General features: G+C 44.9%; 1 protein-coding gene and 2 long non-coding RNA genes across 12 annotated transcripts in view; 2 read left to right on the top strand and 1 right to left on the bottom strand.

Moving 5' to 3' along the window:
- LOC107308122 (uncharacterized) lies at positions 1-20,326 on the bottom strand. The gene is made up of 4 exons (XR_001552649.3): positions 16,347-20,326; positions 7,627-7,740; positions 6,587-6,787; positions 1-5,098 (listed from the first exon to the last, which is right to left on the bottom strand). It is a non-coding gene; the product is annotated as an uncharacterized LOC107308122 (long non-coding RNA).
- Positions 12,297-15,905, top strand: LOC146762789 (uncharacterized). Its single transcript, XR_014942107.1, has 3 exons — positions 12,297-13,034; positions 13,472-13,622; positions 13,707-15,905. It is a non-coding gene; the product is annotated as an uncharacterized LOC146762789 (long non-coding RNA).
- Positions 20,327-20,954: 628 nt separating the features above from the next.
- Positions 20,955-25,064, top strand: part of TSC22D1 (TSC22 domain family member 1) — a 61,950-nt gene continuing 57,840 nt past the window's right edge. For 9 of the 10 annotated variants that reach the window (XR_014942097.1, XR_014942094.1, XR_014942098.1 and 6 more), the window contains exons 1-2: positions 20,955-21,179; positions 21,675-24,535. Coding sequence is in view for 4 of the 10 variants with exons in the window: in XM_085536114.1 (XP_085392240.1) it covers positions 21,708-24,535 (2,828 nt within the window). In the remaining 6 variants the exon portion in view is untranslated. Of the gene's footprint in view, positions 21,180-21,665; positions 24,536-25,064 lie in introns of those variants that run through there. The other variant, XM_015851744.3, reaches the window with a different exon arrangement.

The raw sequence follows: 25,064 nt of genomic DNA, 5'->3' as shown, positions 1-25,064 counted from the left end.
TCCATTGTAACCACTGTTACAATTTTATTTAATGAGAAGTCTTGGGCAAGCTAAACAACAGATGGATCTCCCAGACTAATGTAACGCAATACGATATAATTGACCTGAAAGTGTGCATTTAAATACGCATCTCCTCTTGGGTATATATTAAATTGGCTATTTACATTAATTATGAGCTTAATTGTGAAAGACGGCTAGCTAATTTCACGAGGAGTTTCATCTAGTTTGTCACATACAAGGAAGAAGAACAGCAGTTGTGGAGGTGCTGTGTCCTATTGGTTGGTTTGGGTGGATCTGCTCAACAGTTGGAAGGGCCTCTTTGAGAAGCTGCTGCACAGGTGGGCCAGGTTAAAACCACTGAGAGCATCCCATGACCAGGGAGTTGCGGTTCTCTTCTGGCTCATGATAGTCTATGGTTGTAGGATTCCATGATTTACCGCTTGATCCCATGAATGATCACACTGGTGCATATAGGGGGACAGTGAGTGGTGGCCTGGGTTAGGTGTCACCTAAACCAGCCTTGTTGCACAAGGACCTGGAAGAGCAAAGCAGTGATGAAGTGAGAATTGCCCTTTGCTGAGGCTGGAGCTGGAAAACATCACTATGTCCATCAGCAGCTTGTTTAGCAGTCTTCGTCTGCACCAAAAGGATTTGCTGACTTTCGGAACACATGGAATAAATAATTGATACCTCATGAAGGGGACTATAAGGTCTCAGCCATCAAACTGATGGGAATTATCCTCTTTGGAGGCTAAGGCCAGACTGTATGCAATTCTGCTGCTACGTGTCTGACTATGACGTAATGCAGGAGAGTTAATGATGCGTCAATATTTTCATGTACCATTTTACTGTCTGCTCTTCATTAAACCCTCTTAGTGTCTGAAAAATCATTTCTCCCCAGTCGCTAAGGAACTTGGTAGAGCTTTCTGTTCAGGGCTCATTCTTGGAGAGGTTCTCCAGACTTTACTGCTGGAACAAAGCAGTGTTTGTGCAGGCAAGAGGGACCCAGCAAAGGCCACCTCCAACTCTGCTGTGAAGCTTCTCAGACTTTATAGTGTTTGGGAATGCAAAGACTGTTGCCTAGCAGTTGCAGATGAAAAGCCTGTATCACAGAGGCTTCATCTCAGTTAGGCTGGGGAGGGACTGACCCCCGTGAGGTATGTGAAAATAATCTGTGAACACCACACAAACTGCAGGGAACAGCTGCGATCCAATGGGGCCAAAGCTCGGTGATGAGGGGCAGAATGTCCTGAGCCACCATCTTCAGGGCTGAGCAGTCCCAGCACTTCTCGTTCACATCTCATGAACCACTGCTGCAGCTCTTCACTGACAAAAGCACCCCAGTCATCTGCTGCACCTGGAGTGTGCCCCAGGGCTTGGCCCTGCATGCCATGCGTGCCTCCAACCCCAGCAGGGGAGGCTGCGGGGGAACCAAGGGTCAAGCCCATCCCATGAACTGCTAATGAGCAAACAGGCAAGGAGAGGGGAGTTTTTTGGCTTCCTCCTGTGTCGTGTAACTAGATATGAGGATAAAGGTGACAAGGTCATTCCTTCTTTTAGTGGAGACCCGGTCAGCCTCGAGTCACGACTCTTTCCATTGGCAGCCGGTGCAGGAGGGAGAGCCTGGTTAAATCCCTGCATTTGCCTCATGTCAATCACAAATGGGGCTGGGAAATGCCATGCAGTCCTCTATGCCACGGGTGCCGTGTCCCCTGTGGTGCTGCTCATCACTGACAGCACTGCTTAGGTGAGCTCTGGAGAGAGCTTGAATCTGCAAATTGTAGAATCATTAAGGTTGGAAAAGATCATTAAGATCACATAGTCCAACCATCAACCCATCACCATGGTGCACGTTAACCATGTCCCTCAGTGCTCCATCTCCTTGTTTCTTGAACACCTCCAGGGATGGTGACCCCACCACCACCCTGGGCAGCCTGTTCCATTTCACTACCAGTCTTTCTGAGAAGAAATTTTTCCTAATATCCAACCTGAACTTCTTCTGGTCCAACTTAAGGCCTTTACCTCTCATCCTGATGTTTTGGATTCAGGGAGATGTGTGTAAAAAACTGTACCATACCAGGAAACTGCCTCTCCTGAAACACTGTCCAGCACCTTCATAGTGACATTAATTGTTATTCCCAACTAGGCTGTGCTGTCTGGGATGGATTTAACCAGTGATGGAGAATGTTTGCACTTCATAATCTGCCTCTAAATTCTTCCAATAATCCACTATAACCGCTGTAATAGACTCTTCAAATTAAAATGCCTTTTAACAGGAAAATGAAGTTCTAGAAATGTATTGCAAAATTAGAATTACACACAAAATGAAATAATTTTGACATGACATATCTGGCTGTAAATTTGCCTTGCAACAGAAATATTCATAATTACAGTAATTTGCAGCTCAGCCTCTTGCTGTAGTTCTATGATCCTGTAATTGCTGAGTTGTCTGCAAAGTGCTGGTTGTGCTAGCTAAACCAGTTTGCAGCTTTGAAAGAACAGACAGCGAGCCAGCTCCAGCGCGTCCTAAAGCCATGGAAAACTTCCCAGCCACTGCAGTGAGCAGCAGGCTGGACCCCAGCTGGAAAGACAGATGCCGGCCTCCTGCAGAACAGTGCTTGGAAGGGCAGAACACTGGGATGGAAGCAGGAACTGCTTAAAACCATGCACGCTGATTCTACTGTGATTTGCTCCATCTTATCTGAGTAATTCTGGGTTTATATTGATACAAACGGAGAATACTCTGACAGACATCATGAATTAACTTCTGGCCTGTGGTTAGGATATAACAAAGCTGTTTGTTTCCTCAGACTGAGAACTGAATGTTCACTTCCTAGAAGCTGAAATTAGAAGAGATACAATTCAAGTAAATCCTTCTAGCTTAAAGGAGGATGCCCAGCGAGATCATTGGATGTTCAGGTTCTGCCGTAATTAATGACCTTGAGAAGAAAGTCTTTTTGTTGCTGACCGTATGTGAAATGGTGTAACTCACAGAGGTACATTCTGAATAACATAGTGAACAAGGATAGCATAGGAAAGGAGAGCCTGAGGTTTGAGTCCTTGATCCCAGGGCAGCACCTGTATTTAATGCTAGGTAAAGCAGAACACCTAAAACCTCTGCTCCTAAACTCTTCCTTCAGCACTCCACTATAATCTTGCTTCCATGAACCTCTATGGCAGAGTGATTCACACTCAGCCAGAATAGGGTCTGCAGTCTCCTTGGATATGGACACAATGGCTGTAAACTCCTCTAGTCCGAGGTGCAAAGGGATTTTCCACCTCCTAATAAATGCCTCTTTAAACTGAGCTGGAGGCAAGTTGTGCTGAATGGTCAGACAATAGACAATGCTGCAAAGACCAGAAATAACAGATGATTGGTAGGTTCTTTTCAGCTGGTTTGTTTTTGTTTTTGTTTTGTTTTGTTTTTTTAATAAAGCATGAAGAACTGTGTAGAACTATTCAAGCTATTTTTCTTCTGGTATAGAAAAGAAATCCTGATTATACTTATTCTCATAGTTTATAATATTAGGCAAGAAAATACACGTTTTTATATTTACACCAATGTTTTAGTCAGGCTTGTTCAGTTGTCGTTATGGAGTGCAGTGTTTAAACGATAACTCCTCTACTGAAATACATTGGATAATAAAGATCACCCACTTACAAAGCATTTCTCCCTACAGCTGGCAGCACGAGATGTCTTAGATAAAGTTCTTTGACCAGGGCTGGCAACGTACCAACCTAATTCAGCTAAGAGACATACCCAATAAGAACTGTCTGCTGTGCCTGGGGAAGAGGCAATAACAAGCTAATTTATCAGTGAGTTTAGGTGAGCATCAAGATCCAGTGCCACCATCCCTGCTGGCAGCCTGAATCTTCCCACTGACGGGCCGCCCACCTCCAAGTGCCGTCTCAGTCCTGGCTCATATGTTACACCATTTCATTATGTTAATTGTAACTTAATACATTTCGTAGTGAGAAGGTTCCCAGCACACAAAACATAATTGACTTGCGTGGACTCGCTGCTATGATGAACCCTGAATAAAGTGCATACCACGTGGCTTATGGCAGTTGGGTACAAATACTAGTATCACCAGAGAAATAAAGTAAGGCTCTTCAGCTTGTGTAGACCCTCTCAAAACACTGTTTTTGCATGTGACCTCTGGAAGGAGAGTCCAGGTGCAGGTGCTGCACATCCTCCCTTGCAGTCAGCTGAGCAGGGAATTTGCCAGTCGGGCTTTGTCCAATGTCTTTTAGAAACATGTTCCTTTCTCTGTTCAGTCCCACTAAGGTTTTCTCATCATTTAACTAGGTCTTCTGCTACCACAGCTTGCAAGTGCTGACCTTTCTGTCCAGGGAGCAGTCCAACTTTGGAAGTCAACACAATTAGGGTGGCTCATCCACACTCTGCAATGCACCCCATGCTCCCCAGTCTGCACTGAGAGCTGCTCACCCTTCTTCCTGCTAGTCCTTTTTCTTCTGGAAACATGTCTTCTGAACTTTCTTCAGGAAGCAATGGTCTTTATTGGGACTCCAGTGCAGGAACGTGGGGGCAAGCTGCAGTAAGGTAAACTTTCCCTTCCTGTTCTTTCCTCCCTGCATGCCCACTATCCCAAGTTAAGTACTGATGCCATCAGCAATCAGAGCGGCGTTAAGAGCTGCAGCCTCACCACCCCAACAGAAAACCCTTTTAGAGTATTCAACTCTGTCTATATCTTTTCGCTTTTGTTTTGCTTCTGTTAAGTCTTTGTGATAGCAAGAATCCCGATTCTTCTTTTAGGACATTTCCTTCATCCTCTTCTCCATCTTTTTAATTGTAAGAACCTTCCTTAACATGAAGAGCTGTGGATACGGATTCCTGGTGCCTAATACCACGTTGCCTATGTAGGGAGACACGGGTGCCTGCAGAGACAAAGCTCATCACCCAGCTGGGCTTTGTGATGGGTCCCATGATGACCTACAGCACATGATACCAAGGATCTGTCTTCTCAGCAGTTTTCCTTGGCTTGATTCCAAATCCTGGCTCAAGTTTATGCTTCCCCATGGACAACCGGCAATCACTGCATTAAGTTATCGTCTTCTATCATCTCTGGTTTCCACCCTTTTAAAAAAAAAAAGAAAAAGGAATAAAGAAGAGAAAAGCGACATGACAAGAGGGTTGTTATATCAATAAGGAAAGCAATAAAAACATTGACTTTATGGAGTCTCCTGCCCTGGGGTGTATGTTTTGTAAAGCACTTTTTCAGTCGGTGCCAGGCTGGGATTACTAAATGTGATAACCAGATTCTGATAATCTGTATGTACAACAAGCTGAATAGCTGGACAGTGCAAATTGCACTGATTTTTGTCATACTTAATGGAAGTTATTATTCTGTCCTTAACGCTTCCTTAACTTTCAAAGCAATGTGTGGCGCTTTAGCCTGGCCCCATACTGCTCCTGTTCAAGACAGTACGAATTTTATCTTTGATTTCAAAGGGAACAAGCTGAGACCAATGGAGCCAATAGCAACTGCGCTACAAGGCTATTCTCCTGGTGGAAAAACAGGCTACTGTATCAGATTACTTCTAACTGTGAAGCACCACGGTGGTGGTACCATTCAAATATTTGCCCTGTGACACACCATGTGGCTCAATGCACTTCCAGCTGGTGCTTCACAGCTACCGTGGTGCAGAGTAGGTGCCCATTTCCTCTATGTCATAGCCAAAGTCCAGCTCCGTTGGCAGTGACTCCATAAAATGTCAGTAGAGCTTGCTCTTCTGTGGTCAAAGGTAAATTGAGTCATTCTTGATGAAGTATCCCTTAATTTCCTTTATTTCACCGAATAACACAGTAAACAAGCTATAAATTTCATAAAGAGATTATAGAGAAGGAGAGTTGCCAATACAATCTTGCAAATGCTGAACCTGAAATTGCCTTTTGTTTGCTGCTTTATAGTACATCTTTTCTTCATGCCCTCTAGAGCTGACAGAATAGCACTTGTTTAAAAAATATGTGACAGAAAATGCCATGGGAAGAAATGTATTGTTAAATCTCAGCCAACCCGCAAGAAGGCTCAAGCCGGGACTGTCAACACATGCAATCCCGATTTAACGTCTGCTCTTTGCAGCTAAAGAAGGCAGGGTAGCTAAGCACAAATTAATTAAAAGGCTGAAAGGAAAGAACAGAGCAAATTTTATTCTTTCCTAATCCCAGCCCAAATGCAGTTGGCAAATACCTATCTAGCGTGCAGGGAAGTGGCTTCATTTTGTAGTCGCTACCTAGTGAAAGCTATAACCCAGTTTATGGCGGAATCATCATTTTGTTTGAAGTCACAAACAAAACTCCTGCTGATTTCAGTGCAGCGAGGCTTTCATTTGAGAAGTTTATCTTGTGCTGTTTCAGCAATTCCAAGAAACCAGTATTAGTATTTTTTTTTCCAGAATCATGTGTTTCTTGGTCTGTATATTTCAAGCAACTCATCATAATCACGCTGCACATACAGTGTGACAATATTTATTTCTCAGAGCTGCGGGATGCTGTTTTATTGCTTGGCCCTCATTGGAAACACACTACATCAGCCAGGCAAAAGACTCTGGCACTTAGACTGACCTTTCCAAGAAGAGATGTGCTCAGGCTCTTGGTATTGCCAAACTCCTCGATGACTGAAGGTACCCACAAGGTCTGCCTGCGAATGCCTCTTTGTTTGGCTTGGTTCCACCATAGAAAACAACGTGTGTCACACCCCATCAGAATCACTCAGACCCATTCTGGACACTCTGGACACTTGCCAAATGAAAGCAGCTAGTTTCGCTATAGCAAAGCAGAGGTTTCAACTTGTGGATTGAAGACACTTACAAAGAAGCAATGCATAAAATCAAAACAACCAAACAGACAAACAAAAAAGCACGTCAAAAGTTAAAGGATGTTTGATAGCCACCCTTGCCCATGCCATCGCTTAAACCTCCTCTGAAGCATCACTGAGCACTGGAGACTAAACCCAAAGCAGGGAGCAGCCCATTTTGGAGGTGCTTTTTTTTTTTGGCACTCCAATATTCCAAGAGTGCCACTGAACCTGACTGTGTCGGGGTTTCACTGGGTGCCAATTAATCTCAGAGTTCACAGGTTCCTTTCTTCTATTAAGCAACTGAAGGAAATCTACATTATTTTTGTGAGAATTAAGCATGTTTTAGTAGTGATCTGGATGCAGGATGTTAGTGCCATGCTAATGTTCCTGATCCAGAACTTAAACTCACCCTAGATTGCCCTTCACTGACGACATGACTTGCCCAGAGAATTTCTGATAGCGTCACAGCAATGTACACTCTGCTTATCATAGAAAGAATTACACACAGTGTTATGACAGCCTCTTGGATTTGTAGGAGACTAGTGCTGGCTTTCCATTGACACTGCGTATGAGGTTATAGTAGGTGTCACCTCCCCACCCTCCTTACGTCAGTATTACGAAGCCATTGTAACATGTGCTATTGTATCATCAATGGCTGTACAGTCACCTTCTGCAGCTGCTGCTGTGCAGGGCTGCAGTCAGTCTGCAGCAGGGCTAGGAAAGCCTGGTCCCCTGTAGCTCTGTGTCTTCAAGCTGTGAAACTCTAGAAAGCTTTGACTATGGGGTTTTCATGCAACATCCTTACCTTCTCTCTCTGTCTTCAACTCTTGTCTCCATCCTCATGTGGTATCAGGACAGGATATGATTGGGACCTCTAAATTGTAGAAATTGCATATAGCTCAGAAAGAATTGCTGGAGGCTGGAAGAAAAAAAAAAAAAAAAACATGGAAAAAAATAGGCATTTACAGAAGTCAACTATCCAAATTTCAAGACCAATGGAAAGTAGGTTAAAAAGGTAAAATACTAGATGCAAGGCTTTCGCTTTCTACCATATTGCTGAACAAAGGGAGTAAAATGGTAACAAGACTTTATAGCCAGTGCTAGGGCAGTGCTGCTGGGTACCTCACTGGCAGGGATACTTGTGCTCCATAGCAAAGAGCCCCATCATCGGGGGCATCTAACAAGTTACCAACTCAAAACCAAAGAAATACCATCAGAACAGCCTTTCAGTTCTCTAAGGCTCTATGATCCTTGCCAAAGTAGGTCAAAGTGTTGCACACCAGTTTTAGCAAAACTCTTGGAAGAGTCCTGAAAGAGGGAAGAAACCGAAAATATTTTATTTCTTGATGACTTTGCAATCTGCTTTGCCTTACTTGAAGAAGCAGTTAAATATATACTGTAATAACAATTATGGCAATTGAGGCAACAGCAGTTGTCATGAAGAGAGAAGCAACACGTTCATATAATTATGCAATGGTCTAAATTATTTTTCCAGTAGGTTGCAAACACTTCTGATTGAATCCCAGATGTTTCTTGCATTCATTACAAACTTTTGCCTGAAGATCTAACAAATAGGAAACACTTCTTTACAGAAAGGGTGGTTAAACACTGGAATAGGCTCCCCAGGGAGGTGGTCGAGTCACTGTCCCTGGATGTGTTTAAGAGCCATTTGGATGTGGTGTTCAGAGATATGATTTAGCAGAGGGTTGTTAAAGTTAGGGTACTATGGTTAGGCTGTGGTTGGACTTGATGATCTTTGAGGTCTTTTCCAACCTGAGTAATTCTATGATTCTATGAAATTAGGAGAAATGTCAAAAGCCAACACTAACACCAACTACTCTAGAAAAAATATTTGGTTTACCTGAAGCATCCTCAAACAACAAGAAGAAACAGATCCAAATTCCAGTCCGTATCTAGGAGCATTTTCTGCATCCTGAATATGCTTAAGACTGGATGTAAAGCTTCTGATAAAATACTATTATAACATACTACGCAAATTCTCCAGCGCCTTAATATTTTCTCTTACAAACTTATATACTTTATACAAAGACTCCTAAATTTACTCCTGCTTTTCCATCCTCCTGCAGCAAAATTCAATACCTTACCTACTTTTTTTTTTCCCCCAGCTCTGTTAAACAGCTGCAACTCATAGATTATTATAATTGTGAAGCTGTGTTTTTTAGCTGAAGAGATGGGTTTCGGGCTCTGGAATGTAAAAACTCTACCAGAGCATTTGTATCACATATGATGGCAAGCCTTCCCTATAAATAGCTGGAGCAGGAGAGCACCTGTGCTTTTTCCTCCCAGCATTCTGATGGTTAGCATTGTTGGCATCTCTGCAATCGACACTACACTAAATTCAAAAAAGAGGCTGAGTCAGTCCTAAGTAATGGAATGTGTCCAAATTCTCCTTGGCTTTGATTCTAACAGAAAAAGACATAATTTTCTTGTATCCTTCCAGATTAAACTCCATTCCATTTTCTGCTGCCCTCAAAGATCACTCCTGAAAATCCCACAGATGCATTAACATTCAGTCAATGGGATATTTCTAGCAGCTGGACTACTAGGATGGCTAGGTTTTTCTGTAGATTCAAGGCCTTGATTTCACCCTGCCCTTGTAGTGGAAAATTTGTCTTTAATCTCAGCAGCCCATAATGTCTTGTACCCTCTCTAGCTGCACTGTCCTGTATTTAATGCTGTCGCTTTGATCTGACATTGTTTCCTGATGGGTTTCTTTAAAATAAGTAAATAAATGAATATAATCACCATCCCAGTCATGAGGAATCTGGATTTTCATGTTTGATCATGGAAATTCATGAAGAATCTTCCCTTTTTCAAGGGTAAATTGTTTGGAAATTACTCGGAATGCAGTTGAAAAATCACAGCGTCGATGTGTTCTTTCTTTTTCTTTGGGCATGACAGAGAAACCAGCCCCAGCAGGCACTGGGGGAAGCAGATGAAAGGAGGGAGGGTGTATCAAGGGAAGCCTGAGAGTCGGGTTCAGACCGTGAGCATAAGCTGTATCTGCTGAAGAGTCCAGATACGAACCACCTAACATGGCTGACCTTTTAAATCCTCCTTTTGAGGATTCGTGTTTTCATGCTGCAAAAAGTACAGACTATTCTCCTGATGCTTGAAACCTTTGCTTCAGCTGCCTGCAGGCTTGGAAAGATTTACTGCACGAGGTTGCAGAAGGCCAAGGTTGTTGGTTTTTTGTTTGCAACTTCAAAAGGCAGGAGGGTACTTCAGGCTGGAAATGGACAGCAGCAACAGTGCTAGCTTTGGACTGTGCCAAGGGGTGCTACTGTCCTGGTGCAGCCCTTCAGGACTCTGCAATATTCTTGCTCTAACTTTGTGTTTGTCATTCTGCATGTGCTAACATATGCATTCACCTGAGCCCGGGACAGACGTACCAGACAAGAAATTATCCCAACATTCAAGTGTGTTCTTCTCTTGGTGCTCAGCTTCAGATTAGTGCACTTCTAGGGATCCCAAAGCTGATTTCGTAGTAGCAACTTGCACACACATACACATGCCCACAGTGGTAGGGATTATTTGCTACATAACATAAACACTGTATATGTTCAAAAGCATGTGTTAGTTCTTGGTGGCCTTCTTTCTGCTTAGGATTCAGTTCAGTTGATGTAATTCAAAGGGCTGGACACCATGAGAAATGGCAGCACACCTTAAGCCTGACCTTAACATTCCTACTTCAGACTTTCCCAAGACCATTCTCTGGCACTAAAGTCAGTTGGCAATGAACAATCCATGCCAAACAGTTCTAAAAGCTCCCTCTCTCCAGACAGGATGGCCTAATACGGACTGCCTGCTGGAAGTGGCTTTGACCTAAACTTCTTCCTAAGCTGTGTACAGGAATTGTTTGGGAGATTGCTGAGGAACAGAGGCCAGAACAGTGCCAGGATTCATTTGGACATCTTAATAGCACATATGAATGAAGTTCAGTGGCCAGCAAGGTTGTCTGGTACTATTCAACTACTCAACTATTCAACAGCACTGGCAGAGAAACACTCCAGGAAATAGGTAAGGTGTGCTCCATGCACAAGAAAATCTTGGCTCAAGGTTGGTTCCATATTAGACAATGGAGAACCCAAGTATGAAGTGCAAATCCCCAGGAAATAGGCCTCATTAAAGCTGTTGCTGACAGAATGACTTGTTTAGCTGATGGCACCTTATTTAGAATGCACTCCCACTAGCAACCCACTTCAGATATAATATAGCAGCACTCAGGCCTGGATGCCAGATGCATGAGCCACATTTAGCTGTTCATATTTTGTTCCCTGGTTCATTTGTATTAGTTGCTACTGCTATTGGTGTTTTAGACACTGCAGTTATGTGAACCTTTATTGCTTAACATGTGAATCAGATGATTTATCGTATTTGCTATTTGTGGCTATGACTGAGAATTCAGACCATGACCTCCGGAGCTAAAGCACAAAGATGTTAAAATCTTAGACTATGAAATCTGTTAACCAGCAGCTGCAAAGTCTCATCTTCCACAGCACAAAGGAAGACAGAGGACAAATACTAAGTATCTGGTCACTGGATATCTGGATACTAGCCTGCTGCAAGAATAAACAGCTGAAAATTGTTTCAGTACCGAGCAGAAGATTAAGAGTTAGAGGAGATGGAAACTTGAATGCCCAGGAGGACTCTGAAAATTGCAAGCAGTAGGCAACTTCTCTTGGATACCAAAGGACAGAGTCTGACATTCCTCCTGCAATATTATTAACATCTCATGTTTGTATTTCAGAGGCACCTAGTGACCCAGATCCCAGACTGAGCCATTCAGCAGAAAAATGAATACATACACACAGTGTGAGTCTATTACACGCACACACTCTTTCCAAGAAAAGAAAGACTCCTGTTATAAAAAAACCAAACACCTTTTAACATACTTTGTTTCTTTGTCATAAATATATACATTTCACAAACAGCAGCAGTAATGAAGCTCAGTTGCATACACATCTTTGTATTCCATACTGAGCAGGTCTCCTTGCTTCCCACTTTGTTGGTGCTTTTCCCTTCTGCAACAGAACCCTGTTCCTAGGGGAGGGAGATGCGGTGGCTGGTCATAACCAACAGACTGCAAGACCATGGATGCTGCTGCTGCCCAGAATGGCTGCAGGGATGCCCGTTCCCTACAAGAGCAGGGTGTCAGGACTTTGTCCACTGCCAAACTGTAGAAGTGCGTGAACTTTAGGGTGAGCATACCTTTATGATCTCTCTCTATCCCAGGCTGAAATCAGCCAACAGGTTCAAAGTTATTAAAGAGAAGCTGACAGACAAGCAGATGGACAGCCAGGCAGAACAGTTGTGTAAGCTTTGTTTTCTTAGGAAAGCGGGCTAAAAAAAGAAACAAAATGCAGTATTCACTCATCATTGTCTACAAAAACACTGAAATCAGCTATTTAACACTTTGTAATGAGTGTAATGGCTCAGCAGAGTTATTTATTCTGCTCGAAAAACCTGTTTCTAGGCCTCAGAGGATTAGCTGAGAAGCGGAGAGGCAGCATAACCTCTCTGTGACCCTCTCTGAGAAGAAGCTGGTCTGACTGGAAGCCTGAAAGCAGCACTCTGAAAGTGATGGCAGCTACGGGTACATGAACTACAGCTGATCTAAATTGGAGGGGGGAAAAGTTTTACAATGAAAGAAAATGACCCAAGCAACAAAAAAGAGAAAGAGTCAAAGTGAAAAGTAGGATAGAAGATAAATGAGAAAAAGAAGAAACTAACAGCACAGCAGTGAATGCACTTCAGTGTGCTTGGGAACATGGTAAATAATGTAAATGACAGGTCAAAGGTATGTTAGGACAGTAGATACAAGCTGGGCAATGAAGAAGTTTGAAGAATTCATTTTTGGTCTTCTAAAGTTTTTAAATCAACACAAAGCATCATCAGGATCTCCAAACACAGCGGACGTGTAGCAAAGAACAGGCAACAAGAAACACTGGAGCCAGAGCTCAGCCCACAGGTCTGTGCTCATCTACCTGCCAGTGTTTGCTTTGGGAGGTCATGTTTATGTGGATGGTGGTGTTTAGTGTGAACGAGGACAAAAAACAGAGGAAGGAGCTCTCAGGTGTCCAGGAGAATCTGATCCTGACTCAGAGAAGATGTTTATGACAGCATGAAGATGCAGAAGTGTCAGTTAGCAGATGCTGAAAGCACCACCAAGTTGCAGTTAGGAAATAAAAAGTAGGTATCTTTATTATATATGCAATATAAAAAACCACATTTTTATGTATATATATATATTACTGTGTATAAAGAATGTGATTTCATACCTCAGCACTATGCTGGTGAATAAAACCCCAGTATTTCCTGCACTGGATAATCACCTGTAATCCTGGTATCAGGCAAGCGCCTTTAATTACAGATAATTGTTCTCTCCCAAATAAGATTATTGCATTTATTAATAATAGAAATAATTTTACAGATTATATAAGATCTTTCTTAGTACAGGATGGCTCTCTACAGGAATGTTTTATTGTTTTATTCTGGCTGATTTTGGGTGCCTCTCTAGTAGATTTTCTAGCACTTTCATACAGGCTGCGTTTGACTGTGAGTGTCTCATGTATCTTCAAAACACTTTGTTCTGATGTACAGTTTAAATACCTCCCACCTTATTCTAGGTCCCTGCTTAGATGCATACACTAAACACCTAATTACCCTGGACTCTCCTAGCAGCTGATGGAGATAAATGAGCAGCTCCAGAAGATTAGAAGTTGCAGGTGAAGGTTCCTGTCCCTTACCACAATTTTTACAGCAGTGGTGCTCAATCAGGTACTTTAGTGGGGATGTGGGGCAGCTGAATCCGGATCTGAAATATTTTCCTGCTTTGACAGATCTCCCCTCTCCTTTCAACAGCCAGAGATTATTATCTGAATGCTTCGACCTGCAGCCACATGCAACACAAACACAGATTATCCCTGGAAAACTCCAGCATTCTCCAACATCACGTATGCTGTATTTCTCTGGCTGGACATCTAGTAACACTGTGTCCTTAAATTATTACACTTTTTAGGTTTACTAGCAACATCTTTGCAGATGTCATCAAACATTATTATTTATTATAAAATCATATCTAATTTCATGTTTACTAAATGCGTGAACTAAGCAATTGCACTTTTTTTCCTGAGAATATTAAGTACCCATGTGCTATCCTGGACCTGTCTGGTTTCCACACTGCCTCAGCTTCATGTCTGTGAATATCATTTATATCCTATAAACTCCTTTTCCTGTTCACAGAGTAAAAAAGTACTGCATCCTAAGCCAATAGAGAGCTGCTAAAAGCCATCTCACCCAGGATTCCCCATTGACCATCCTCAGTAGCTGCTGAGAAGACACCTGCCAATTCAAAAGGAAGCACTCTGGGTGTTTCTGAATGAGATTTAATGAGCAGATAGTCCATGTTTCTCTCATTTCTAACATAAGGTTTAAAAGAGACAACAGAGTCACTGGGAGACACCAGTCAGGGAGTATTAACTGCAGGAAGCAATGCCCTCAGTTAGGGCAATGCAGTATTTTGTCCCACAGGATAGGTGCAGAAGCATAGAAGTAGGGTGGGCTACTTGATCAGCATAATCCTAAGGCTATAAAAGGCCGCACCTAAGCAAATACATCATCTTTTTGTCTTCTGAGCCTGCAAATATTTACATATTTTATATAAGATTTTAGGTGTTTGGTGACTGAAAATTAATAGTCAGAGACTAGTGACATAAGTTAAGCCCCTGACTATAACGTTTGAATCATCAGCATTTTTCTTTTTTTCCTACTTAAATTGGTAAATTTTTTTGGGGGGAATCTCAAACCTATTCGTGGCTTAGAAGAACATTTAATTCAACTTTTTAGTGCTTGTGAGTGAATATGTGCAGAAGCAAAAGTGTCACAGCAATTTAAAATGCTTGGGATAATCCAAGAGAGAATACCTGAACAATTATAAAATAGGGAAGCAAACCAAAGACCTCAGACAAGTGGAGGAATTAAATAGTCTGCTTTTACTATACACTGAACAAGCCTCTATGTCCTTCAGTAGTGAAATAACAGCTCAGAAATAAATGACTTTTATTAGTTTATGCCCACAAAAACTATGTTTACTTCTGCTGTGCTCATGACCAGTCTGTGCTTGCTTTCAGTAAGCTGTCCACTTGTGCTACGACTAATGCATATACAAAGCAAAGTTTAAGTTTGCTCAAGCACAGTCCAATAGAAAATTCGGGATTTGAGCAAACAAATATTTGCCTTCACAAAATATGTTTTAGGTGGGAAGACACAGTGTTGGCGCAGCAGAAAGGGAGATGGAAATGAAGATACACAAGTTTCAATTAAATGAGTTCAAGAAGAAGCGCTCTGTGCCTTTCACAACTAGGAATGATTATTTGCCACCAGTTACTAAATGATGACAGCGCAAATTATGTGACTGTGCTAAATACCAAATGGTATCACATTCTGCTTCTGTAAATAATTCTGTATTAAACAAGCCTGGTGTTTGAGAGAAAAATAATAATCTAAAAATTTTACTTACTTACTCCTAATTCTAAGATTTCTGCCTCAGTGTAATGGATATACTCACCTCTGAATCACAGAATCACAGAATGGCTTGTGTTGGGAGGGACCTTAAGGATCACAAAGCTCCAACCCCCTGCTGCACACAAGACCACCAACCTCCCCATATAATACTAGACCAGGCTGCCCAGGGCCCCATCCAAGCTGGCCTTGAACGCCTCCAGAGATGGATGAGGTGTCCACAACCTCTCCGGGCAGCCTGTTCCAGCACCTCACCTCTCTCATAGAAAACAACTTCCCCCTGACATCCAAGCTAAATCTTCCCTTCTTCAACTCAAAACCATTTCCCCTTGTCCTGCTATTATCCACCCTTATCACCTTATTACCTTACCAGAAACTGCAGAACTTTTACACATCACAGAATTTCTAGTGTAATCAAAGGAAACGAGCACATTCTTAAACTAATCTTTTTCTTTCTTTTTTTCTTTCTTTCTTTTTTTTTTCTTCTGAAATGCTTTCCTCTGTCAGAGAAGAAAACAACTGTGCACAGTCTTTGTCACAGAGAACTAAAAGTGCTCCACTTTACGATACTCTTAAGCAGTATATATATATATTATATATATATATTACATACATATTATATATATATATATATATATATATATTTATATATATTTATATTTCTGATGAACTCAAGAAACGAAAGCTAAAAGACCAAAAAGCCCCAAAATCCAACAAACCAAACCTGTTGGACTTTCCACTTTGCCCCCAGATTTTACAGAGGTATATAAAAGGGTAGGGCCTATTTTAGCAACAAGACAATTTTTCAATTACTTGGTCACTGTTCTATTTGATCTTCAGTTAATTATCTATACCACTTGGCTGACTAATCGAAGATCAAACAGTTAACAATCTACAAACTGTATTTTACAAAAACGTAATTAAATAAATGACCTCAGACTACAATGGAACTGAACCTATTATAGTTATAGGTTAAAATACCTGAGAGAGACTTTCCAGATCCTGCTTCTGCTGTAGGTTGCAACCAATGGAGAACTGAAGGAAAAGAAGACAATAATAGTGATGAAACCATGGCATTGGTTTAGTTGGTAATGCATTGGACATGGAATGGCACTGGATTTATTTCATTCACTGTTTCTGTACTGTTTTGCTGTGCATGTGGTCTGTATAGTTTAAAGTGATAATAAAAGCTTCTATAAGTCTTGCATAAAAGCTGGACTTGAATGCAGACGTTAATTAAAATAGAAAGGGACTACCTACTTGGCTCCATTCCCCAAGTGCATCTATAATGAATGTTTTAAAATGACTTCTTCAGATCAAAGATACGATTTGGAGGATATTGGTATTGGCTACATCTTTTTCATCTGAAAAGTGAGTTTTCTTATGAGTACTACTCTAAGAAGGAAGAAAATAATTGCAAACACCTTTGCAAATCAACTTAGGAGACTACAGTCAGCAATATTAATGAACATTGAAAAGCTTTCTGTTTAAAGTAACAGTAGATTCATATCATAAAAAAAAATAATCTTTTTAACATTGAAATGGAGTTTCAATTCAATTCATTTCAAAGATTTTAACATTGAAATGGAGTTATTCCAGACACTCACTCTCCCAGTCTGGCAGCAAGGACTCCATCAGTCCCACCTGCTCTTGCTCATTTGGGAAGTGTGTACATACCAGGTTCAGTTTGAGGGGATTCCACTACACTTGAACCCTCCAGCAGCCTTCAGTCTCCAGCTGAGTCAATGGAGGCAATGCAGGACTATCCTGTGGTCACCAGCACTGACCATGGTGGACAAGGTGCCAGATCCACCTGGCAAAGAAGCATCTCTGCTTCCAAAATTAGACTGATACAGCTTGTTAAAACACAGCAGGTGGATTTCTTTGGAATAACTGCAGAGAAATGTAACTAACAATGAAACAGCCCCTACTTGAAGGTGGCTAATTTTATTGTTGCCTGATTTTGAGCTATCTGGCATTTTAAATTAGAAACTTCTTTTCCCACTTCAAACAACAACTGAACAAATGATCAGTTTCAACAGTTTATTTTTAAGCCCACAATTCCTAATGAATACGAAAATAAGTCTTTGAATTGAGAAATCCATTTTGAAACAGGTTTGCAAAAAAAAAAAAAAAATAATAGTATACGTGTAAGCATGTACCCAGGTGAAAAATGGTAAGCAAGGAAAAATAATGTCTTACATGACATTAATTTTTATGGATAGCACTTACAAAATATTTCCATCAGGCTACTTCAGATGTGCTTTGTCTAGTTGAAGTTGTTATTTGGATTGTTAACTGACTGTTGATCATATAATGCAAGTTAGTTAACACTTGTCTAAATATCATTTTCTATTTCTTCAGTTCTTCTTGTGGAATATGGTAACTACGTGGAGCTAATCTAAAGATGTTTCACACGCTGTACTAAGAAGTGTGTAACCCAAAACAATGACAGGTAACTTACCTGAATAACTTATTGATGTCTACTGGGTGCACACAAACTTCATACCTCAATTTGAGTAACTTTTGCACAGATTTTGAAGGTTAAAAACAGATTTATCCATCTTCATAGAGCACGTGCTTTTAGTTGGCCTTTGTTCAAACACTCAAAAATAACATCTTTGAGCTGAGACTAATCATAGAAGGCTTAATCCCTCAAGGAAATTGTTCTGGGAAAGTTGTAAGCAGACAGAACAGGAATTTATAATGGCAGTTGGCTTGCAACCTCAGGCTCTCATCCCAAAAATGTTTACGCACACTTAGCATCTCAAAGACTTTGTAAGTCCTCAGTGTTGCATCAATTTCCATGTAGATAGACTGTGGGCACCTTTGTGACTTTTCACTAAGTCTGTGAGGGTTACATGAAAAATGCCTTCCTGTATGCAGCTCACAACATGCTCAGGTAGTTCAATCTGCTCTGATTATCATCTTTAAAAAAAAAAATAATATTGCTTCGTTCTCAAAAAAAAGGAAGAATTTCATCTAATTACATGCCAAGGGCTTCAAAGAGTGCATTGCTGTCTGTATATAGGCAGCACGCTAGAGGCATGGAGAGAGCAAGGGCTACAGGTCTACCTTTTAGGTACCTGGAGACATGAGCTGAACATCTGCATTCCAGATATAAGAGCAATTAGGCTGCAAAAGGTGGGATTTTCTCAAAACTACGTCTTCTACTCTGAACGAGAACTGAATAATCTACTTGACAGGGATAGCCGAGATGGAAGGCTGAAATTCAGGGACAGCAAAAAGCTCCCACTGTGCGTGACCTTGAATCCTCACCCTTTTCATGAAACAGAGCTAGAAAAAAACAGCTTTTTTAGTACCCCAGTGATTAAGCACCACACATTGAACACTGGGAAACTCAAATCTCCTCTGCCTGAAGGAATGAACATTTACATCTCCCACAAGAACTCTACTGACTCAGCTATGTGATATCATAGTTTGGACTCTCCCAACTCCTCCCGTTAAAGCCCTACTACTCCTCACAATTTATTTACACATTCACTTGCAGTAAGCATCAAATTCTTGTCTTTTTCCCCCACTTGTCCTGTTGACTGTCAGGTTATAGAATTAGCCTGTGTCAGTCAAGCTCTGCCCTTCATGAAACCTAAACAGTTTCAAAGCGGTGACTGAGACAATACCAGCTCATGAAAATCTACATTTGGAGATGAGGATGTGCTGCCAGAAGGTGGGAAACATGAGTAGCTCTCCTGGCACTCCATCCACCTCAAGAACAAGAGAATCATAGATCATGGAATATCCTGAGTTGGAAGTGACCCAAAAGGATCACTGAGTCCAACTTTGACAAAAGTAATCTGCAAAGCCCTTCCACTCCTAAGTGTGGTCTCCAGCAGCACAGAATCAGATGGGATAAGGCTAAACCTGCATGCTTTTAGAGGATATCTTCAACTCCCACCTTTAACTGAGACACAGAGCTTTCCCCTTCTATAGGAAAGCAGAACACCCAACTTATGAAGCTCTGCAAGTGCTCCTGGAGATACTCCTGTTGAAGAGAGGTGGAGCAATGACTTGGGGTATGAATTCATTGTGCTTGTGCTGCAGCAGGGTACCTACCTACCTGCTAGGCACTCACTAGAGCACACTAGCAGCTATGTCAATGCTAAGGGAAACCTCTAGGTCAATACACAAGCACTCAGCGTCTTCAGAGATCTGATAGCAGCCATGTCAGGTTGAGTTTTGGGCAGAGGAGGGCTAAAGCAGCACTAACATTTAGGTTGGATGTTAGGGAGAAGTTCTTCACTAGGAGAGTGGTTAGGCCCTGGAACAGGCTGCCCAGGGAGGTTGTGGATGCCCCGTCCTTGGAGGTGTTCAAGACCAGGTTGGACGGGGCCCTGGGCAACCTGATCTAGTAAATGTGTATGTTTGGTGGCCCTGCCAGGCAGGGGGGTTGGAACTACATGATCCTTGAGGTCCCTTCCAACCCGGGTCATTCTGTGATTCTGTAACATGACAGGATAAAGGTGGCCCAGGCCCATGTCAGGTTTCATCACCTGACTCTGGGATGGAATATGGAATATGAACTCTTTCTTCCCACACAGAATCACTCCCTGGAGCTGTGCTCAAGAACCGTACAGATGTGGCTCTGAGGGTCACGGTCAGTGGGCACGGTGGGGATGGGTTGATGGCTGGACTAGATGATTTTAGAAGACTTTTCCAACCTTAATCATTCTATGATCGATTCCACAAAGCCACAGGCGTAATTTAACCCAGAATACGAGCTCTCAGCTGCCTGCACCCAGCACTAAGCTCACCCCATCAACCCATCACCCTCGGGGGTACTGAGGTGCCGGACCCCACGGCATCCATTCCGGGGGACGGTGGGACGCTCCGGCATTGGGATGCGCACAAAGGGAACGCAGCGGCTCCAGCTTCCCCGTGCACGGGAGGGAGGAGGATGGAGGGAATATTCTGGACCGAGGGAGGGGAGGAAGACGAAGGTGATGAATAACTTGAATAAATCTGCGGCGGAGAGGGGGGGGGGGGGGGGGGGGGGGTAGCCGCGTCATGTGAGGCAGAGTCATGCTGCGGGATTGAGAAGCACCTGGGGCGTGAGGCGCCCGCCATTACCACAGCATGTCACCCCCCCACCCGCACCTCACGCCCCCTCCCCACTCAGGAGCGCCGCCACGCGGGGACACCCCCGCCCTTCCTCCTCCTCCTCCTCCTCCTCCTCCTCCTCCTCCTCCTCCTCCTCCCACACGGGGCTCGGCGCCGCTCGGCAATTTCCGCCACACGAGCCGATCCTATTTCCGTCAGCCCGAGCCAGACGGGCTTTATGTCTGCCAGCCGGGCACGCATGCGCGGCCGCCGCCATCTTACGTTGTCTCTCGCCTGCCCTCCCCTTTGGCGAGCTTTCCCCTCCCCCCTGCAGCCCCGCGCAGCGCCCTCCTCCTCCTCAGAGCTCCGTGAGGAGACGGGGCCGGGCGGGGAGAGACCCGCGAGAGCCCGAGGGGAAGAAGAAAGGAAGGCGAGGGCAGGCCGGGCGTTGCGGAGGAAGAGTGGTGCCGCCTGTTATAAAGGGGAGGAGGCGGAGGGGGAAGGAAGAGCGTGTGGAGCGGAGCCGCCTCCAGAGACAGCCAGACACAGGGAGGAGAGCAGAGCGGCTGCCCGCCTGGCTCCCCTCCTCCCTCCCTCCTCCTTTTCATGGACTCTCTCGCTGGGCTGCCGTCGCTTTTCTTCCCTCCTCACTCCGTCTGTCTCCTACCCAAAATGATTGGGCTCCATGGCTGCCACTGACGGGGATGTCCCTGCCCGGCTCAGCCCGCCGCTGCCGCCCCGCTGTGCGCCAGTCCCGTACGTATCTCCGCCTCGCTCCGGCCGCGTTGCCCCGAGGCCCCGCCGGCTGCTCTCGCTCCGCTGAGGCGGCGGCCCGGCGCGGGGAGGGCGGTTCTGCCGGTTGCCGGTTCGGCCCCGGGTTTAACGCGGGCATTTCCTCCGGCCTCAGCCCACCCCGCCGTGAGGCGCCGGCGGTGTGTGTGTGTGTGTGTGGGGGGGGGGGGGGGGGGGGAGGTGAGGAGGGGGTGGTGAGAGTGAAAAGGGGGGTGGGGGGCGGCGGGGTGGGGAGGGGGAGAAAGAAAGTGAATGGCGGAGGGATTGGAAGTGTCACATTCAGAGGCGGCGGAGGAGAGCTCCTCGCCCCCTCCCTGTCTCGGAGGAGGAGGAGGGTGGGGGGTGGCGGCGGTGCCGGGGTGCTGCGTGGCTCCGAGCCCCGCTAACTGTGTGCGTGTCTGTCTCTCTCTCTCCATGCCGGGGGATCGCTCTTAAAATACGCCCGATACAATGCACCAGCCTGACTCAGCCGCAGACATTAGTGCTAGGAAGATGGCGCACCCGGCAATGTTTCCTAGAAGGGGCAGCAGCAGTAGCAGCGGCAGCAGCTGCGTTACTGCTCCCACTGCACCAGGTACCGGCGTCGGGAGCTCTGCCCTCTCCGCCGAGGATTACCAGCCGCCCCTGCTGGTCCAGCCGCCGCCTCCATCTCCTGCAGCATCCTCATCGACGGGCCCGCAGCCGACACCCCCTCCTCCACAAAGCCTGAACCTCCTCTCGCAGTCTCAGCTCCAGCCGCAGCCTCTCGCGCAGACTGGAGCTCAGATGAAAAAGAAAAGTGGCTTCCAGATTACCAGCGTGACCCCTGCTCAAATATCTGCCAGTATGAGCTCTAATAACAGCATAGCCGAAGATACAGAAAGCTACGATGACCTGGATGAGTCTCACACGGAAGACCTGTCTTCTTCAGAAATCTTGGATGTTTCTTTATCCAGGGCCACTGACTTGGGTGAACCTGAGAGGAGCTCCTCTGAAGAGACTTTAAATAACTTCCAAGAGGCAGAGACTCCCGGGGCCGTTTCTCCCAACCAGCCTCATCTTCCTCAGCAGCACCCTTCTCTGCCTCATCATCCTCAGCAGAGCGTTGTGATCAACGGAAGCGTTCATCCCCATCACATCCATCACCACCATCATCTTCACCACCACCATCATGGACACCATCACCCATCGCATCCCGGGGTGGGCAGCGCCCCAGTTTCTGGAGGACCACCACCCAGCCCATCGTTTAGAAAGCTCTCAACAACTGGAAGCTCTGACAATGTTATATCAGCCGCACCGGGTTCTGCTGCATCATCCACTGGTTCCTCTGCATCTGTCGTGTCTAATATCCGCACTACGAGTACTCCTGGCAATCTAGGTGTAAGTTCTGCCACTGGAACTAGTACCTTGAATAACATGGGTGGAGGTAGTTCTAGCGTGGCAAGCAACGTGCTTGGTACTATGAATTTAAGCAACATCACAAGTGCTGGTAATGTAAATGCTTTGTCTGGAACTAGTGGCAATGTTAATGTGAATATCTTGAGTGGTGTTGGCAATGGTACGAGTGCTTCCTCTAGTGTCGTTAACAATGTTACTAATCCGAGTGCAGGAGTGGCCGCGGGATCCAGCCAGCAGCAGCCCGCATCTGGCACCTCAAGGTTTAGAGTTGTAAAATTAGATTCTAGTTCTGAACCTTTCAAAAAAGGTAGATGGACATGCACTGAGTTCTATGATAAAGAAAACACTGTTGCAGCTTCAGAAGGAGTAGCAGTAAACAAAGCAGTAGAGACGATAAAACAAAACCCGCTTGAAGCGACTTCTGAAAGGGAGAGCACCAGTGGGAGTTCTGTTAGCAGCAATGTAAGCACACTGAGTCACTATACAGAAAGTGTGGGAAGTGGAGAAATGGGAGCACCTCCTGTGGTACAGCAGCAAGCGTTTCAAGGTGTGGGTCCTCAGCAGATGGATTTTAGCAGCGCTGCTCCTCCAGCGATTCCAGCATCTAGTATACCACAGAGTGTTTCCCAATCACAGCTTGCACAAGTCCAGCTGCATTCTCAAGAGATAAACTATCCACAGCAGAAGCCAGGGGTCCAACCTCCTGCACAGGCCAGTCTAACCACTGTTACTGGGGTTCAGCCAGCCCCGGTTAATCTACTAGGTGTATCCCCAGCTCTGGGCCACCAGCAGCCTGCCATTCAAAGTATGGCTCAACAGCAGTTACCTTATTCTCAGCCGGCGCAGCCTGTGCAGACTCTGCCAGTTGTACAACAGCAACAGTTGCAGTATGGACAGCAGCAGCAGCAGCAGCAAGCGGTTCCTACGCAGATGGCCACAGGTCACGTTAAATCGGTGAACCAAAACTCTGTTACGGGGGCCGTGCCAGAGTACATTCAGCATCAGCAGATCCTTCAGCCCCCGGCACCTGCCATGCAGCCTAGTCCTGCGGGAGTAGGGGCAGGGCCACCGGTTCCTGTTGCCCAGGCCCCGAGCATGCAGCCTGCAGTCCCGACGCACCCAGCCGCTGCCCCGGCTCAGCCTGTTGCACACGCCCCAGCAACGATACCAGGTGTGGGTACCGGTGGGCAGATGCTGAACGTTGGGCAGCAAGCGAACGTGGCCGCTGTGGTGCAGCCACCACCTGCTGCGAACCAAATTCCACCTCCAGTTATGCCATCAACCGCTGCTCCTCCATCTTCACAAGTGGTGCAGCCTGTGCAGACAGGAATAATGCAACAGGGATTACAGGCTGGCGCTTCAGGCCTTCCTCAGCAAATGGTTATTGCTCAGCAAAACACTTTGTTACCTGTACAGCCGCAGGCACAAGCGGTGGAGTCAGTGGTGCAAGGAATGACTGGCCAGCAGCTGCCTGCAGTTAGCCCCATACCTTCTGCTAGTACTGTTCCTGCACCGAGTCAAGCTGGTTCGGCTGTGCCCCCTGGCATTCCTTCTGCTTCTATAGGCTTGGGACAGCCGCAGAACATAGCCCAGGCTTCAGCTGTGCAGAATGGGAATCTGGCTCAGAGCGTTAGTCAGCCTCCTTTGGTATCAACGAGTATAGGTATGCCAGTGGCACCCAGCGTGCCGCAGCAGATACCTCTGAGCTCTACCCAGTTCCCAGCACAATCGCTAGCCCAGCCAGTTGTAAGCCAAATGGAAGATGGTAGGCGCCCTACGGAACCTTCTATTGTTGGTTTACCTCAAGCTGCCAGCGGGGAGAGCAGCGTTGGAGCATCGGCCATCGCTGATGGCGGTAGCAGTAACGTACCAGCCTCGGCCTCCCTCTTCCCATTGAAGGTGCTGCCCCTGGCGACGCCCCTCGTGGATGGGGAGGATGAGAGGTAAGGCCACCTGTAACTTTATTTCAGTGACGTATGGTTTAATACGCGCTAACTTAGAGCTCTCATTACAGCTGTTTTATGAGATGGAGCAATGGTTTTGTCTAAGTAGAAACTGTGCTTCTCAGGTCCCTGCGTATGCAGGTATCCTGTGAAAATGCTTGTATTTCTCATGAGGGGGTGGGTTGTGTTGGTTACGTTCTGAAACTACTGCGTGGGTAAATTGTGTTGAACAATCTGTGACAATGTGTATATTCCCGTTGTATAAAGGAAGACAAAAGAACACCGCGGAACGTGGGTATGTTGGTGGTGATTGTAGTTTAGATTATTTATTGTACTGAAATAATTTAATTATGCTTGGGTGGATATATACATATTTTTTTCCCCTTGGACTTCATTCTGCCCCAGCTTCTCTTTTCAAGTGTTGCCTCCACTCAGGTTGAACTTGTTGCGAGGCTGTGGTGTGCCTTCTCTTTGACAGCCATGAGGTTGAGCGGGTATGGTGAGATAAGGAAGGTCAGCAATGCTGTTA

The sequence above is a fragment of the Coturnix japonica genome, chromosome 1 (assembly GCF_054131305.1).
Source record: "Coturnix japonica strain WE chromosome 1, WE-NBRP24, whole genome shotgun sequence".
Taxonomy (NCBI): Eukaryota; Metazoa; Chordata; class Aves; order Galliformes; family Phasianidae; genus Coturnix; species Coturnix japonica.
The sequence above is the reverse complement of the archived record's forward strand: the minus strand, read 5'-3'. Positions and strand labels throughout refer to the sequence as shown.